Source organism: Pseudorasbora parva, chromosome 5, assembly GCF_024679245.1.
Source record: "Pseudorasbora parva isolate DD20220531a chromosome 5, ASM2467924v1, whole genome shotgun sequence".
Classification (NCBI taxonomy): domain Eukaryota; kingdom Metazoa; phylum Chordata; class Actinopteri; order Cypriniformes; family Gobionidae; genus Pseudorasbora; species Pseudorasbora parva.
The window spans coordinates 29,726,792-29,745,706 of record NC_090176.1 but is presented as its reverse complement, the minus strand read 5'-3'; the positions used below and the strand labels follow the sequence as shown (position 1 = coordinate 29,745,706).

General features: G+C 35.8%; 2 protein-coding genes across 3 annotated transcripts in view; one reads left to right on the top strand and one right to left on the bottom strand.

Moving 5' to 3' along the window:
* Positions 1 to 2,389, top strand: part of epc2 (enhancer of polycomb homolog 2 (Drosophila)) — a 45,734-nt gene extending 43,345 nt beyond the window's left edge. The window contains exon 14 of the mRNA XM_067443825.1: positions 1,443 to 2,389. Within this exon, the coding sequence (XP_067299926.1) occupies positions 1,443 to 1,515 (73 nt within the window). The 3' untranslated portion in view covers positions 1,516 to 2,389. The remainder of the gene's footprint in view (positions 1 to 1,442) is intronic.
* A 961-nt stretch (positions 2,390 to 3,350) lies between these two features.
* On the bottom strand, positions 3,351 to 18,773 carry itm2bb (integral membrane protein 2Bb). 2 transcript variants are annotated; one of them, XM_067443828.1, is made up of 7 exons: positions 18,604 to 18,773; positions 10,925 to 11,056; positions 10,428 to 10,517; positions 7,078 to 7,284; positions 5,909 to 6,019; positions 4,468 to 4,618; positions 3,351 to 4,213 (listed from the first exon to the last, which is right to left on the bottom strand). In XM_067443828.1, exons 1-7 carry the CDS (start codon positions 18,676 to 18,678, stop codon positions 4,125 to 4,127), a joined length of 855 nt encoding a protein of 284 aa, XP_067299929.1. In that variant the 5' UTR covers positions 18,679 to 18,773; the 3' UTR covers positions 3,351 to 4,124. The 2 variants fall into 2 exon arrangements, with proteins under 2 accessions (XP_067299929.1, XP_067299930.1); XM_067443829.1 differs by lacking the exon at positions 10,428 to 10,517 and having other exon boundaries at positions 18,604 to 18,772.
* Between the last annotated feature and the right edge of the window lie 142 nt (positions 18,774 to 18,915).

Sequence of the window (18,915 nt, the reverse complement as noted above, 5' to 3'; positions counted from 1 at the left end):
GCATTTAAAAAATAAAATAAAAAATACAGTTAGAAGAGTAATATTGTGAACTATTATTATTTATTCTTTTCTTTTTAAACATTTTAATTTATTCATGTGATGACACTGCTGTATTTTCAGACATTACTCTGCCTGGAAATACATGGTATTTCACCCAAAAATGAAAATTCTGTCTTTAATCACTTACCCTCATGTCGTTCCAAACCCGTAAGACCTTCGCTCCTCTTCGGAACACAAATGAAAATATTTTTGATGAAATCCGAGAGTTGTCTGACCCCTCCATAGACAGCTATTTATTTACCACTTTCAAGGCCCAAAAAGGTAAACGCATTCAATAAAATAGTCCATGTGACTTCAGTGGATTGACCTTAATTTCATGAAGAACTTTATTCAGCAATTTCTTCTTGTCTTTGTCAGTCTCCTATGCAGTTTACGTTAGTCAGCTCCTGCTTCAGCATCACACGCATGCATTGTAGAGCTCATGTGAACAGCATCGGCCAATGGTAAGCCAGCGTGCTGGCGTAGCTCTGACGTTCTGGACTGTATTTACTTCATTAACTGTGTAGGAGACTGACACAGATGTGAAGAAATTGTTGAATAAAGTTATTTTTGTTTCTTTTTGTGCACAAAAAGGATTCTCATTGCTTCGTAAAAGTAAGGTTATACCACTGGAGTCACATGGACTATTTTAACAATGACTTTACTGCCTTTCTGGACCTTAAAATTGTTAATTATGTTGCTGTCTTTGAAGGGGTCTGAGAGCTTTCGGATTTCATGAAAATATATCTTCATTTGTGTTCGGAAGATGAACGAAGGTCTTACGGGTTTGGAACAACATGAGGGAGAGTGATTAATGACATGATTTTCCTTTTTGGTGAACTAAACCTTTAAGAAGCCATTACTCCACTATTCTGATTTGATGCTTCGAAGGATATTTCACCCAAAAATTAAGTTGTCATTTACTCACCCTGGTGGTGTTCTAATGTTGTATGCTCTTTATACTGGACTACTACTAAAAAAAAAGAAAAGATAAAAATCCGCTCAGCAACCATCCAAGCTCACCTATATAATGAATGGCAGTGAATTGCGACCAGCGGCAAGCTTAAAAAAAAATGCTAAGTATCACAGAATAGTGCCATGTGGAATGCGTTATATTCCAAGTGTTTTGAGGGTATACTAAAGGGTTTGGTTAAAACAGTTTGGTTAAAACAACATTTCGAGAAGTCTTAAATTTGGGGACAGATATCACAATGAAACTTCAAAAGGCGATAATTTGTGAGTGCTGCATGTTTTAAACACAAAACGCAGCTCTGTTGCACTTTCTACAGGCTCACATTTTCAGAGCAGTTCACAGCCAATGAATTTTGACAATGTTTTTTCAAACTAGTAGCATATATCTTTAAATTGAAAATGCTCAATTGTATATTTTATATATATTGCAGGGAGAATCACGAACCAGAGAGGCTGGCTCTCAACGGATTATCAGAGACCACAGTCGCCATGGAGGTCACATAGCCCATCAGAAACACAAAGACTTCAGTGCTGAAATCTGTGCGCTTCTACACAGACTTATACCCAAAAGCAGCATATCAAAATATTAAGAGAAATTTGTCAATATTATAAGTGTACATTTTGTAAAATTGGGAATTATCACTACCTTGTAAAATAGTATATTTGTATCATTAGTCTGTCATTTCTGTTACTTGAATCCTAGATTATTATTATTATTTTTTTTGGTCATCATGCTTTTGCACTTGAAAATGCAAGCAAGACAAGTGCATCAGTTCATGTTGGGATCATGAGCATGAATATAGGTCCTGTGTCACTTGTTTTAACTATTTATTTTGCAATGTTTACATTTTTGTATCTCGTACAAATAAATCCAATGTTGTGACCACAAAATGCAGACATAGCTAGTATACCATGCTTTTGTGCCTTTTTTTTTCTTTAGAGGAACGAAATTTTAGTTTCACATATGAAGAAATGTGCCATTTTACAAGTGATGATCTTCCCTCGAGATGTTGACCGTATTTCACTGGTTTATTTTTTATTTTTTGCCTCTTTCTTGTCTTACCAAGAATAGCATGTTAATCTGGAGGCCGATGCCCTCCATCAGAAGGTATTTATATGAAGTTCCCTGAGAAATCTAACAGAAGCCCTTCAATCTGGCTTATAGTTTCTGCTCCTGACCGAGTCAGCCGAACGCTCATTTTTTTGTCTTTAGCTGTTGCTGGTTAACCTGAAGGGAGCCGTTCGGGCTTTGACAGATTTTGTCTTGGAAGTAAACTCATTTACAGGTCATAAACATTGTCAGCCATCTTGTTTATGAATGCTGAAATTTCTACATTCTCAGTCCAGTATCTTCAAATAAATTTCCCCTTTTCAAACAGACTTTTTAATGAAATAAGTGACAGCTGCCAGGGTTTAAAAATAAGACACTAGATTCCACTTGAGATCTCCGACATGAATATTTTGTTGCATGTTCTTACAATGTTTTGGAGGAATCATACGAGTCTGTAGGTTGTCTTCATTTATTTCTATTAATTGAAAGCCAATTCATTTAATGCAAGAATTGGCTTTCACCACCAGAGGGGGCATATGAGCTCTTCTGGCCATAAAACCCAGGGCAAGTAGTTACTTGGTTAGTTTGGCAGTTAAGCTTACTGGTCCCTCAGCAGTATGTAACCTGCTTCCTGCCACTTTACTCATGGGCACAGAAGAACCAATCTCCTGAGAGCTGTGTATGCCATGTGACTAAAATTACATTGTCTCAATGTTGATACTGATACACAAAATATTTACATTTTAGAGGAATGAACCTACAAATTGCTTGCTTATAGATGTCTCTGCATATTAAGCTGGGATGGTATTCAATATTTTAACAATCCCTTCAACTAATGACCATATACAATGTCTATTACCGGATTGTTTGAGGAGCAGAAGATCAGGACCAGAATATTGAGCCATAAAAAAAAAAGTTTTTGAAAGAAGTCTCAGTTGTCACAAAGGCTGCAGTTATTTAATCAAAAAAAATGCAGTAAAAACTAAATATTGTAAAATATTACAATTTAAAGTAGCTGTTTTCTATATTTTAAAATGCAATGCATTTATTGTGATGCAAAGCTGAATTTTTAGCAGCCATTACTCCAGTCTTCAGTATCACATGACATGGAAACTTCTTTCAGGATTCCAAAAAAGAAACCATTTATTTAATAGATATCTTTTGTGACAATTTAAATGTCTTTACATATACATTTTTATCAATTTAATACATGTTTACTGAATAAAAAATCTTAATTTATTACCAGTAGTGTATATTGACACACTCAACAAAATAAACATGACAAACATTTTGTAAGATTTTTCTATTTATTGTTTCTTAGATGGAGTACATGAGCTAATGACTAAAGACAGAAAAGTGTAGGATCTTATTTAAAGACAACTTATATACAAATCAACAAAGAACAAAAAGTAATTTTAGATTGGAGCATTTGTAGTAATTATAGCATATTCGACTGAAAGGGTTCTGTATGTATGGCTAATTATTGATCCCATTTAAAACAAATTATTTCGAAATAGCATCTTGAGACAAAGCAATGGCACTTAAGATACGTCGGTGCGTTACTTGCAGTTAAAACAGCTCAAATAAGCATTTTAGACATGGACTAGTCTTAAGTCTTATCTGTAAATCAGCAGTGGTATGCATTTTACCACTCCAAGTGTGATCCTGATTAAACTGTAATTTACTGAAACCTTCAAACAGTGTCAAGTTTAGCTACAGTAGATATTGCAAATTTAAAAAATGTTAAGATACAAAAAAACAAATCCTCAAACTTTTTCAGCAAACTCACGATCAGTTAATATTTGACTTGCAGTCTTATTTCTGATCAGAATTGCTTTTGTCACTGCTTTTTTGTTCTTGTGCAAATTCTGACTCTTTATTAATTCTAATATTCATATAATAGCATACGACACAAAAATAATTCAACTCTTTGTGCAGAAAATTTCACATTTTAGATGTAAAAAAAGGCTTATGAAAGCTGAAAAAGCAAAACAGCTACAAAATAAAAGCTTTTGACTGAGTTAAAGAAAGCGTCAAAAGATCTGCTGCTGATTCTTGTTCCTCATGGCTCGCAGATCAAAGTCTCCACAACAAACTTGTTTTCAAAATGGCGGATCTTGTGGCAGTTCAGAGCCTCGCGCTTCTGCATACCTGTGGTGAAGAATATTCAGCTCTCAAAAGTTTGCAAGTATGCAACAGCTATGATGTGAAACCTTAAACACTGCATGTATTCGGTTTATGGCAGGCCAGCACATTTCAAATGTACTTGTTTATACAATGAACATAATGAGAGGAAATGCTGTATGTTTCTGTATTTGTGCTTAAAACTTGAGAAGTTTATGGAAAGAAATAACCACCGTTTACTGTAAACAGTCTTATCATAGGGTTTGTTGGTGTACACTTACCCAGTATGGTGTCTCTGCGCTGCAGTCTGTACGTGTCTTTGTCACTGCAAAGGTCATTGATATAATAGCCCAGATCACTGGTGCTGTCCAGCTTCTCTGTCACCATCATCTCTTCACGCATCAGGTACGACTGAGGAAGGTACATTTTTGTCTGCAAAAAAACAGAAAACGTAAACCTAAAGCTTGGGACGCCCCAAGCCGACTTCAAAGATGTAGCTTGGACAAAAACTGCCTGTGCTGTTGCCTCTTGTTGGCTGCATCTCAGGCAAAAATCTCCCCTTGAATACAAAAAAAGGATAACTGCCGATATATAAAGTAATCTATTTTCGTCATTCAAAAAGAGAAACCGAAAACTAGGACTGCAGATATACAAACCGTCAACAAAGCAGTGCTTGCTTATTTTGAATCATGCTGATCACTTTTCTTCCTAAATATTATTCGCACAATGGAATGCTAAGGTAAGATTTTGTCAAATTAGAACAGCTTTCTGTCTGTGCTGCCTCGACTTTCATCACCGACGGCCTAACACAAAAACAAGTCGGCATTCGATTGGAGCCAACAGTGTGGAACACCCTAAAAACTAAGCTAACTGACTTTTAAAAATGGTTTGGTGAGTCCCGGGCTTAAAGGAACACTTACATTTTTTTGAAAATAGACTCTTTTTTTTTTTAATAGGCCCTAGAGTTAAACAGTTGAGTTTTACAATTTTTCTAATCTATTCAGCCGATCTCCGGATCTGGCGGTATAACTTTTAGCGTAGCTTAGCATAGATCATTGAATCTGATTAGACCGTTAGCATCTCGCTGAAAAATGGCCAAAGACAATATTTTTCCTATTTAAAACTTGACTCTTCTATAATTACGGTACATTGTGTACTAAGACAGACAGAAATTATATTACGCAGCGCCTGAAAATAGACTATTTTCCGTCAACATAACCAACATGACTACCTGCTTGCACAGTGAGCATGCTGGAGACTATTTTCAGGCGCTGCGTAATATCACTGTGCCTGCTGCATCACTGGTATTGCAGCAAAGTTCCTTGATTATTACGCAGGAATGAGTATAGTTTAGCCATATCGGTCCAGAAAATAACAACTTTTCATTTTCCGTTGGTCTTGGTACACGATGTAACTACAGAAGAGTCAAGTTTTAAATAGGAATAATGTCTAAAGTCTTTTTCCTTTTTATTTAGTCATTTTTGAGCGAGATGCTAATGGTCTAATCAGATCCAATGAATTATGCTAAGCTATGCTAAAAGTTCTACCACAGATTGGCTAAATGGATTCGAAAATGGTAAAACTCAATTGTTTAACTCTAGGGAGTGGGAAAATGAGACTATTTTCAAAAAAAAGTAGTGTTCTGAAATGCACTTGTGTAAAAAAAAAATGCAAACACAAGGTAGAACCACTTATTGACAATGTTCATGTCATCCTGTTTACCTTGATGTTGACCAGGAACTCATGGAAATCTCTTGGTGGCATGACGACAGAGGTGTTCAGGGCGATGATGTAGCATTTGTTCAATTTCACGTCAAGGTAAGCAGTCAGCCTCTGACAGCACAGAAAGACATACAGGTTTATTCACATGGAACCAGAGAGATGCATTTAAGAGTGACAAATTATTACAGTATTATAAGATGTAACCAACTATTCAAGATTGAGAAGAGCCAAAATTAAAAATATAACAACTGGTCATTGAAAAATCCATATTGATTATACAAATGAAAATCCAAATGTCAATTATGTAAATATGACTCTTTTCTGATTATAATTGTTTTTCCCAACAACTGGCGATATTGGTGTTGTGTAGCATTGAAACCCCATCAATAATTATTATGTGTTTATGCAAGTAGAGTACAATTACATCAAGGTTAAATCGTTTGGGGTTATGTAAGATTTTTTTATGCATTTATTTGTTCAAAATACATTAAAACTATTACAAAATACTATTATAATTTATTTAAAAAAATGTTGTATTTGAATATATTTTAAAATATTTTATTTCTGTGATGCAAAGCTGAATTTTCAGCATTATTACTCAAGTCAGTGTCAAATGATCTTTCAAAAATCATTCTAATATTGTGATTTGATGCTCGAGAAACATTTCTGATTATTATCAATGTTGAAAACAGTTTTGTTGCTTAATCATTTTATGAAAACATATTTTTATTGACACATTTGCTTCCCTAGACTGATGAATATAATAGAACTTTCCTTTGAAATAGAAAGTGTTTTATGGCATATAGCTCATCCTTGCTGATTAAACAGTAATTTCCTTTAAAAAATCGTAATAATTATTTCACTTAATATATTCTCTTTGCAAATGAAAATCTCAGACATTGAACATTTCAGAAAAACAATCCAATCCCTACTTTATGATGGATACAAATACAGTGGCAGGACATTGTGGATGATTTATGAATTTGATTAGCTAATATTGCTTTTTTCAGAAAAAATAGTGAAAATACAAAAAAATGCACGTTGCCACAAATATAGTGGCAAATTATTGAATTTGCATTAATTAGCTAAATCCAGAATGGATTGATGATATGTGTGTAGTGGGTATAGCTGAACAGTAGCTTTGTGTGTGTGTCTGTGTGTGTTTGCACCATTTTGAAGTCATGCAGGATGCCAGCTGGATCGCTGTCCTTGAACTCAGGCACTGGTACTTTGATGAGCTCCACCTCATCGTCTTCGTAAAAGCTCACATTCTCTTCAATCAGCCTCAGCGGCATTCCCGCCTCCACCTCCACCTCCTCATCAAACTCATAGTCTTCCTCAAAATACTTCATCCCACAGACAAACACCTCCTCCTCCTGTGGGGTTAAAAAAACATATAGCATGAACACAAGAATGTTTATGTCTGCATCAGCATTTAAAAAAAAAAACTCTTCCCCTACCAAAATTGGTTGAATTTAGATTCATTTTTGCAATCACAAGATCGCAAAATCCTGGAGGGACTGATAAGAGTGTTCATTTCATTACTGGAAACTATAATGATAAATGTTTGTCAACAACCTGTTTTATGACTAAGATGAAATGATGATGAGATGAGACCAACATCATTAAAAGGGACCTATTATGCCCTGTGGCAAGCAGCGAGGCGAGAGACCGTAAGAGCGGGCCGGTGGCGAGTGATAATGAGCGCCAGCTGCGCACCACACCGGTCTCACGGTGGGGTAACGGGAGTATAAATGGAGGAGCGAAGACAGTGGAAGACGAGAGAGGACCAGGCCTGGATTTATGTTATGTTTTGGTTTACGTTTTGTTGTGTGTGTGCAGGCAGTCATCCGTGAGGGGCTGCCCGGGTTACTTTCGTTTTGTTTAATTTTTATTTTATTAAAAGTTGTTAAACGTTTGCCAGTTCCCGCCTCCTTCCTTCCATCTACATACCCCGTTACATTGGTGATGAAACCCAGGAGGAAGGAGGCCGGAACTGGCGAACGTTCAACAACTTTTAATCAAATAAAAATAAACAAAACGAAATGAACATGGGCAGTCGTCCGTGAGGGGCTGCCCGTGTTCATTTCGTTTTGTTTATTTTTTGCACACACACATCAAAACGTAAACCAAAACATAACATACATCCAGGCCCGGTCCTCTCCTCGACCCGGGTTTCCGATGTAATGAGACATCATGCTCTGCCAGATTCTCCTGGAAATCGTGCTTCTTTGGTTGCGGAGCCGCACGCAAATTTACTAAATTTGATGTCCACAACAGCAAGCAAAATGGGGTCTAGAGCACTCCGCGTTGACGTCATTTTTGCCGCGTGCACACTCGCGCTCGTGCGGACGCGTCAAGTATAAACAAGGTTTAAAGCTACACTGAAGTTGGCAGTTTAATAAATGCAAGTTAATTCTTCAGTTCAATCTTTGTGTGCTATAAAAGGCACATAAGTTCCTGTAGAGATAGCAATACACATTCTCTTTTTTTGCCAAATAAATGAAAAGCATGTCATCAATGTCTTCTCTCTTGCAGTATCAAAATCTCACCTAGCTTTCCTCATAGATGGTCAAGTTCAGTTTGTGCATGATTACAAGATATAAAAAATGTTTAATGCTGTGTATCCTAAATGGTTGATAATTAAGCTATATATCATATGCTGAAGTAAATATAGTGATTAAAACAAAAAAACAAAAACATGAACCGTACAGAACCCAACCGTGGGTTTTGTGAACAGTGCCACCCCCAGTATGCACCTCATCTATTGCCGTTTTCATCCACTTTATTTATTGTTTTTGGTTATTTTGTTCATTTATTTCGGATATTTCAAATGTTTTCCATTTTCAGTGTTAAATAGTCTTTAGAAATAAAAGTTTATTGATCTTTGAAAAAATGTATCTGCATTATTATGCCATTATCATTATTTTAGATGAAAACGGTCTCAGAACGACAATATTATCGTTTATCGCAATAATTTTTTGTCCAATTTATTGTCCAGCAAAATTTGTTATCGTGACAGGCCTACTCTCACGGTCCCTTGCCTCGCTGCTTGCCACATGCCCCTTTTCACAAAATTTAATACAAATTTTTTGGTGTCCCCAGAATGCGTCTCAAAATAACTCACAGATCATTTATTATAGCTGGTCAAATTTTCCCCAATTTTGAAGCAAATACACACTGTTTTTGTCTGCAAATGAACTGCTGCTCCCTGCCCCCTTTCCAGAAGCTTGAGATAGTCCGAAAACAACAAAACTGGAGAATATCACGCAGCTCAAATTTCAGGAATTGTCATTAGTGGAGTACTGATGAAGAGTCTCAGGAAGAAGTTACAACTTTTAGTAGGACTGCACATGACTTTCCTGTTCCTACTGGATTTCGTCCTTCCCATATAAGCTTAATAAAGTTGTAGGATAATCAGTCGTATTTTTTAAACTCCATTTTTAAACTCCATATTGTCGCAAATTTGCCGTTCAACCACGCTGGTTAACGATGTCGTGCAGGTGATGCACGTACGCAAATGTGCACTCTTCAAAAAACGCTTTAAATCTCTCTACACACTAAAACATGTATGTATTAGAAATAAAAGATATAAATTGTACTGAATATTAGCTTGCTTATTTTGCTCAAGATAAGGATTCATTAAATCCACATCATAGAAACGATGCTTCTGACCACAGGTCGAGAGCGGTCATTCAAACTACACAACTTTGCGATCTTGTTTGCGAATGTTCGTTGGAACGTTCAGAAATGACTCAACACTGTTTTAGATTTTGAAAGATTTTCTGGTTTGAAAATTTTTCTGATGTAGAGAGTGTGTTGATTTATATGATAAAAATCAGGAAACTAGATTAGATTAAATTAACCATACGTATGAGTGTGTGCTTGAGGGTTGAAAGTGCACAAAAATTGGATAAAATGTAACAAAAATAATGACAACAATCATTGCGATTATAATTGTATGCACATGATTTGTGATTATTAAATTAACTATTATGCAGTGTTATGAAAAAGTATCTAAGTTTTCATTGACTAAAACTAGACCAAAATTACCCGACTTTTAACTGGCTAAAAAAACAGGTTGCCTAAAAAAGTACATTTGACACAAGACTAACAAATATGATATGCTAAACACTGTGTGTGTGTGTGTGTGTGTGTGTGTGTGTGCCTGTTTATGTGGTTTATGAGGACACAAATTTGTATAACTACATGGGTATTACACTGGTATTACACTATAAATGTGGTTTATGAGGACATATCAAATGTCCTCATAATTCAAATGGCCTTAAAAACATACTAAATGATGTTTTTTTTGAGAAAAAGTAAAAATGCAGAATGTTTCCTGTGATGGGTAGGTTTAGGGGCAGGGGCAGTGTAGGGGGATAGAAAATACGGTTTGTACAGTATAAAAACCATTACGCCTATGGAGAGTCCCTGTAAACCACATAGACCAACATGTGTGTGTGTGTGTGTGTGTGTGTGTGTGTGTGTGTGTGTGTGTGTGTGTGTGTTTTTGCACCATGGTGTTGTCATCCAGGATGCCAGCTGGATCGCTCTCTCTGAACTCAGGCACTGGTACTTTGATGAGCTCCACCTCATTATCAGGTTTCTTAGGGAAAAACAGCAAAGCTTGATACAGAATGAACTTACAGGAACATATCTAGAAATGTCCTGCTGCCTTGTTTTGGAAGAAATCTTTCTCTCAAGATGTGATCACTTTATGTAGAAATGTATTTTCCTGTGTCAATATTAGGGACTTGTTTCTTAGAATTTGCCACGATGTAATGTGAAATAGGCGGCTTGCATCATCGCACAAACAAGTTTATTCTCATTGCTATGTGGTCTGTGTTATATCTTGCTACTTTAATTAATGGTTGAGAATTGCTTCAAGAAACAGGCTTAGACTGATTATGACTGATAAATACAGAAACTAATAAAAAATGCAGATAGTGACGCAAGATGACAGGGTGTTATGTTTTGTTTTTGATATCACTATGGTTACATCAATCATCTCACCTCTATAACATAGTACCTATACAGGTAAGCTCCTCCCACCACTATGCCAGAGATCACGAGAGCCAATCCCAGACAGAAGCACCAGCACCACACCTTAGACTGCTGACGCACCAGCACAGCTGATTCAGGATCCTACAGGACAAATCACACAGAGAAATGATGGTTACATTATTACATTTACAAGTTTACACCCTTTAGTCAATAATTGTATTCCTTAAAACTCATATTTAAAAGTTTTTCCGTTTTTCCGTCACGTTAGTATAAATGACCCAGCCATGAATATGCAAATGATCTCAGCCTCCACTCACTCCCACAAGCTCTTGAGACAATGGCAAGTGGAAATACTGGTTTAATTCAACATTATAATTCAACATTATATGTTTGAACCTGAAACTGATTCAGAAGTATGGTGAAAATTTTATAGGCTCTTATAAAAGTACATGTATGAGAAATGGCAATGCGTTTAATGTATCACTCTCTACTATGTCAGACACATAACGCTTAATTATGTTGCTAATGTTACACAAACCATGTTCCTGTTCGCCATGTCAGTCCGCCTTTTAAAAATTAGCATCCTTAGAAATTCTACAATTATTAAATTATTATTAAATTCGATAATGCGATTTATCACGATAATGAATATGCACAATATTGTTATCGTGGGCACTTTAAAATATCGTAAATAATAATTTATTAACAATTAATATTTTTTTTATAATGCACTCAAGAATACTTTGCCCATCAACCATATAAATGCTCAACACCGCTGTTCTGCGTCAAAGGGACACGAGCTCAGGTGTAAACAAGCCCAACATGCTTTTGCACATGACTGAACCGGTGGAGGAGACGCGCTGCTGAAGTGCCGCTCAGTGACAGCAGAGGGCGCTGATGAACTGCAGAATGCAACGGTTACCCCGGAAACCCCGCAAACAAAAGCATCCGAGCTAGTGAAGGAGTTTTTAAAACATCCATTCGTTTTTTGTAGGGCTGCACGGTTAATCGAAATCGAACCGCAATCGCGATTTGGCTTGTGTGCGATTATGAAAGCTCAAAGGCTGCGATTTTAATTAAATAAATAAATGCCCAGTGTTAGCAGAGCGGCTCTGTGATAAACGCTGCTCCGTCTGAAAGTTGCTTATAACGTGCGTTTGAAAAAGCAACACGAGTCAAACATCTTCACAAACTAGTGAACCTGTTCAACAAAAGACGTTTAATAACATGTTTTACCTCAGTTCATATCGTCAGTCGAGTGTGTGTGAGCTGATGTGGTTTCTCATCAGTGTGAGGCAGACGATGCGTTATTTTATAGTATTCTATGTCAATCAGCACTGCATTATAATACACTTTATTATTATGAAAATACCCTTGACGGCTCGAAGAACTCAAATACTCCATATTTTGCTGCAGTCGTGTTTATTGTCGTCATGTTTAATCTAAGCGTCTCTATCTTCTGTTTACACCACTTTAGCTTCACATCATGGATTTCCCATAGACAGTAAAAGAAATGGACAGAGCGTTCCCATTGACGTCTACGGCGAAATAATGAAGTCAACCTAGGGGCACTCACTTCCTGATGGCTGAGCGAACTGCGCAGGCTCAGACTGAGCTTGACGACGTAGATGTGACGTGAGCCTCCTGTCTGACAGCTGTGAGTCTTCTAGTAGATGTGGAAAGCGAAAGCTGAATCACGTTGTTTCAAATATTTTCTCCCGTTGCTTTTGGCTCACTATGGGCTTCTCCCCATTCTTCCCCCTTGACTTTATCAGACTAGTCTCCAGGACATGTCTCCACGTCCCCCCGATTGTCTCATAGACAATAAAAGATTGCCTGCGAGCGTCTCCTCAGGTCTATACGGTAATTTCTCAACTGTGCGACAGGGTCGCGTTGGTTATGACGCAATCGTTAGCCTATTTTTACAAAAACAGCTTCTGCGGGGCGATAGTGTAAGATACAAGGTAATGGAGCCTTTTATACATTGTCGTGTTTCTTTAGAAATAAACAATGGACAAATGGAGTCTTTAAACGTCTCAGATGTAAAGTTATTCACTGTCAAAGTGACTCAAAAATGAATGGGAGTCAATGGGATGCTAACAGCAGGTGATGGCTTGGTTAGCAATGGCAGCCCCTAGGGGTGGAACGCTTTCCGAGCGCTAGATTACCCCCTTGGGATTTCCTGAAAACTAACGTCAATTACTTCTCTGACGCAAATGTGGCGTTTTCCGATCGAGGGCGCCCTCTGGCTTTCAGTATGAATTAAAAACGTTTGGCTAATCAATAAAAAAAAAAAGAATACTTTTTTTTTTACAATAACTCCTTAGGCTTAGACCTTTCTAATGTTTTTTAGTCATAGGCTGTCTGCATATTAATAGCGAAGTTTTTTTTTTTTTTTTTGTAAAATAATTTTTCTGTAAAATATTACAAAAATAATAATAATAATTAGTATTAGTATTATATTGTTATATTTATTCTGACATACTCTTTTTTATTTGTAATTATGAAAATGTTATTGTAATGGTAATATTTCTTATTTTTACAAATATTTTTAGCAGTAATAATAATCATAATAATTATTATTAGTCACATTAATATAAAAACACAAAATGTTATATACACACGCTTTTCATTTGTAAAAAATAACAATAACAATAATCGCATTTTAAATCGCAATCGCAATTTTACCCAGAATAATCGCAATTATATATTTTCCCCAAATCGTGCAGCCCTAGTTTTTTGTAATCTCAATGTTCATCACAGCACCTAATACTTAATACTTAAAGACTTAATAGGCTATTTATTTTCAAACTTAAACATTTTTATGTTTAATCTGGACTACAACATGCCCTAATGATTAGAACTGTTCTGATTATTTGTTATTGTTCAGTAAAACTTTGAGACATCCGACTTCATAATTAACATGCTAATTCATTATTACCAAACTAACAATGAAAAACACTTATAAAGAATTAATCATTCTAAGTAATTTCTTAGTTACTGTTTAATAACATTAAAATCAAAATAACTTTTTTAATGGACCTAAGATGAAACTAACAATGATCAGTATTTCTTAACTAACATTACCAAAACATTATACTTTCTATAACAAATGTGATTGCTCAATCTTAGTTAATGCATTAAATAATGAGACCTTATATTAATTTGTTACCTGTTGTTCATTATAGCCTAATTCTTTTGCACTTTAATCTGTTTGAAAATTGTACTTTTACAGCTCTGAAAAAAATCAAGAGACCACTTAACATTGATTTCTCGTAAAAAAAATTCCAGAGCTGTATATATTTTTGGTGCATTATTGTATTTAAACATTCAGTTATACTAAAATAGTTCTTAAAGCTGTTATGCTATGGCAACACTTTTTTTGCAACTTATTTCAATATCGTGATAATATCGTATATCGTGATAAAACGTCAGCAATAAATCGCAACATGAAAAATTGATATCGGCACATGCCTAAGTTCATAATAACATCCTACATCATATATTTAATTCACCCGCTATATTGCTAAATATTGTTAATTCATACCAACAGAAAAATATACCAGGATAACCCTGCTTCTCTTGAGAGTCCCCAGCTTCGCAAAACATAGTAAATGCTATTCTAAAGCTCACCCACACATTGATGTGACAAGGTAGTTTGTGATGTAAGGAATAACGGCGATTTTTTTTCACTGCAGTTTTAAGAATAAAATACTCAGCAATGGTGTTGACATAAATTTGCACATGGTTTGTCTTAAAGTGTATTAAAAACACCACATATGCATATAAACATTAAAAAACTTATTTTTTCACCCCTTGATTTTAGTAATTATAGATAAAACACTTCTGCCATTCAAAACTACCATTTGTTTTAATAGAAATTAATTATTTTATTCTGCAATAATGCATTAAATTGATCAGAAGTGACAGTAAAGAAATGTATACTTATGTAAAACAAAAGATTTATATTTCAAATAAATGCTGTTCATTTGAACGCTCTATTCATTAAAGAATCCTGAAAATATGCATCACGGCTTTCAGAAAAATATGAACCAGCAAGATTTTTTTTTTTTAACACCAGTTCAGCATATTCGATAATAAAATTTAAATGAATGCAGCCTTGTTGAGCAAAATAAACAAGGCTTAAACCACAAGAACAGGTCAACAAGAGGATTAAAGTGGTTTGTTACAAAGAGTGATTTTTAAAGAACTAAAGGACAAAATATGAACTAATGCATATTATTTGATGGACGTTAATTACATTGTGTAAAAGAATCCCTGATATAAAGCACTATGTACTTTACACACCAAAATGCAACAAGTTAGAACAGGGCCTGACCTTCTCCAGCCTGACATGTACCCTAAACTTTCAGTCCAGACAGTAGATATCGTGCCTTGAGATACACTGCAAATGAGCCGTAGAGAAGTCTATTAAGAGACATTTTAGACAGAAATGATGACTAATGACAATTATAAGAAAAACAAAACAAAACAAAAAAGAAGTGAGAATCTCGTTTCTCGCTCTGGTTCCAAGTCAAAATGTGTTAAACATGTGTCTACTTCTGCAAAGTCACGAAGAAGAGCTATAATCAGCAACATGTAATCTATATTCAGCTTCCTCTCTCAAACAATAAGTGGAGAAGGAAGCTAACACGCACAAATTAAAAGAGAAAGTTAATCAAGTAGTTTCTATTTGAATAGCAGAAGGGGAATTTTACTGACTATCAAAATGAAAAAAGAGACACAGACCATTGTATAATGCACAAGTGAGATACTGCGCCAATGAATCAGTTCATTGTGCTCTACTCATTTTATCCAAATAGTTAATCCTCATTCAATATCTTAGTGGAAACGCAAAACCAGTTTTTAGACTTTTTGCATATTCTCTCACTGGCGTAACCGCACAGAACTTTTATAGAGAACATGGAGGCGGATGTTAGATGGCCTTTGCCAGGATTTAGAGTTGTGAGTCTTTTTAAAGCTCCTAGAAAGTTGGCTTGGCTTCAGGCATTTCCTTGATTCTATGGAGAAATCAGATCAAATTGTTCTATATTGCATGTTTGTATTCTTGGCTTGCAGCTTTGACTCCTTATGCAACAGTCTATCATAAACATGTTTGAGAGTGCACACGTCAAACATGCCTCAACACGTCTGTCTTTCACAACCCATGAAAAGTCTCCTGATAGTGAGTGTAAGGCATTTCTAATGTGTGCTGTGAAAATTACAGCTAAACTATGTCTGGAACAATCCCATTCTGAAAAACTCAACTATCTTTACTGCTTCCAACTCACAAAAACAAAAAAAAGTCTTGGGCAAGAGACATTTGAAGATTATTTTTTAAAAATTTGATTAATTTAATAGTAATATTAAAACACATTATTTAATTCTATGCAAATAAAATAAATAAATTTCCAATTATGGACAACCCTTCATCTGAATAGGACACTTGAGCATTGCATATGTTTAAAGGGGTGATGAATTAAGAAATTAACTTTCCTTTGAACTTTTGATATATAAAAGGTCATGGTATTATAAGATTAATTCAGTAACCCCGCCCACCGACTCATGGAGCTGTTCGAATCTAGCCTAGAAATCTAGACGCACACTAGTGGCAGCAAATCTAATCTGACCGCGAGCGTCGTCTAGCAACTCTCAATACACTTCCGAGCTGTAAACGCCAAACTCTTGTCGGGCCAATCACATCGTGTATAAAGTCGGTGGGCGGGGCCATAATGACGACGGCCGAGTTGCGTTTGTGTGCTTCTAGTAAACACAGAAGCTGGCGAATGGCAGTCTTTTGAATCAGCTTTGACCACGACTCTGGAAGACTTGGAGTTAAGCTTTTCTCTGAGAAAAGAACAAAGAACAGCACTTCTTTGAAAGGGAAGGGTCATTCTTAAAAAGGGAAGATGTGTTCAGAGTTTTGCTGACCGGATACAGCGAATGTTTAATCTATCAACGAGCTCCGTTTCATATATGCCTTCTGCCTTCTATATTGGATCTGACAGGAATGGTGCAATAAACTTATATGAGTAAAACGTCTTTTTTATAGGTAGTCCGACTATTAGACTAATAGTAGTCCGTGGGCTGTGTGTTTTCCAGATGTTCTACCAAAACGTACGCCCGTCGGCCATGTAATACAGAAATAATATTCCAATCAATCGTGGGTGGATGAGAAATAAATCATTGTGTTTGCTTGATAAAGACGTTTACGAGCCCTGTGGTCGAGAGAATCTTTGCAGTTGCCACTTTCAAAATAATCTCTCCCCCATGTCAACTGACACTGGGGCATAGATATGACAGCAGAACTAAAGCTCATTAAATATGCAAATCTTATCCAATCCTAGCCGTGGGCGTTTACTTCCAAGTCTCCAGTATGGCACGCCCATCAAAACCCAGCGTTTTGGAGAGAGCCTCAAAACCAGTGTAGAAAATAGTCTATTACTTATTAGTTATGTTTTTGAATGTAAAAACCACACGGACATCATAAGTCACCACAGACAACAGTATAAAATAAAGAAAAAAAGCCAGTTCATGACACCTATAAGAACTTTGAACTATGATGACAAAAATAAAAGTTCTTCATTGTCATTGATGATTCTATGAAGAACCTTTGCCAATCATGGAAATTAAACAAATGGAAGAAATGGTTCTTCTATGGCATTACTGCAAAAAACAAAAACAAAACAAAAAAACTTTTGTGTAATATAGGCTACTCCTCTAAATAAATATTATATAAACGACCATACGTTAGTTAAATTGCCTATAAAAGTGTATCTTTATCACATGCATGGTTATTATAAATATTAAGTTATTACTATCTGGAGTCATGTTAAACATCTCCACTTCCTGTTAATAACAGCTATAGATGTTATCCTATGCTATTCACATGGCACTATGGTCAAATGAAACGCTATATCAATTTTACATTTGTAACATTTGTAAGTGGCCTTTTTCTGAGGTTTTCTCAATTTGATGGCCCCTGGACGTCAGAGGCCATGGCGCACTGACTCATATAGTCCTTGATTGGGTCATTTTACTTTTGTGGCCAGTCCAAATTGTATTTATTTGAGAGGTCATCATACCCTTACAGTACACACAGAAAATACTTCAAATACCCTTCTGTATCTGACTTTCCTTACTATTGCTTTTAAAGGACACATTTTATGTGTCAAAAGTATTTCTCAAGTTTTAAAATAAACAATGAATAGATGACAGAGAAGACTTTGGGGTTTTCTACCAGCCTACAGAAATAACAAAAAAGTGATAGTGAGAGAGCTTGTGTAATTACGTTCTCAAAAGTTAAAATCAAACATTAAATATTATTCGAAGAATATTAAATATAAAATATTTTATATAATCATTAATATACCACTGCAGTAATGTTTGCCAGGGTGTGTGTGATGATTACCCGTCTTTGACGAGCTTTGGGCCGTCAGCCATTTTATAACACTTTTTACAGATCAAAGTCTGTTGAACAAACTTGAACAAAGAAACACACTTACTTCGGCATTTGAGATATCGTTACCCTCGATTATTCTCTCGGCATAATAAAAAAAACAACGTGCACATATAACTTTAAAAAAATAAATTAAGACATTAAGGCTAAAATTTGGGCGTAATATTCATAAAATGCAGATTCGCAATTCAATAGAAGTCAACCAGATTTGTTAATAACTACAGCTTACCTGTACATCTGTAATGAGACTTTCCTTCTTTGGATCCTTTAGGGCGAGAGCCTTGTTAAAAGAAACTTTAACCATAGTGAAAATTCACTGTAAGTTATTTCCGTGAGAGCGAAAGAGAAGTGAGATCGAAATGAAAGCGTTTAGTTTCCTGATCAGCAGCAATGTTTGCGTGGTGACGCACATGACAGATCACAACATGCTCTCGCTGCCTCTAGTGACAACTACTAGAAAATCAACCGCAACACCTGGAAATAAGACAGAAATAATTACTATGAGATTACTAGTACTTTTAAGTTACTTGTAAATGTGGAA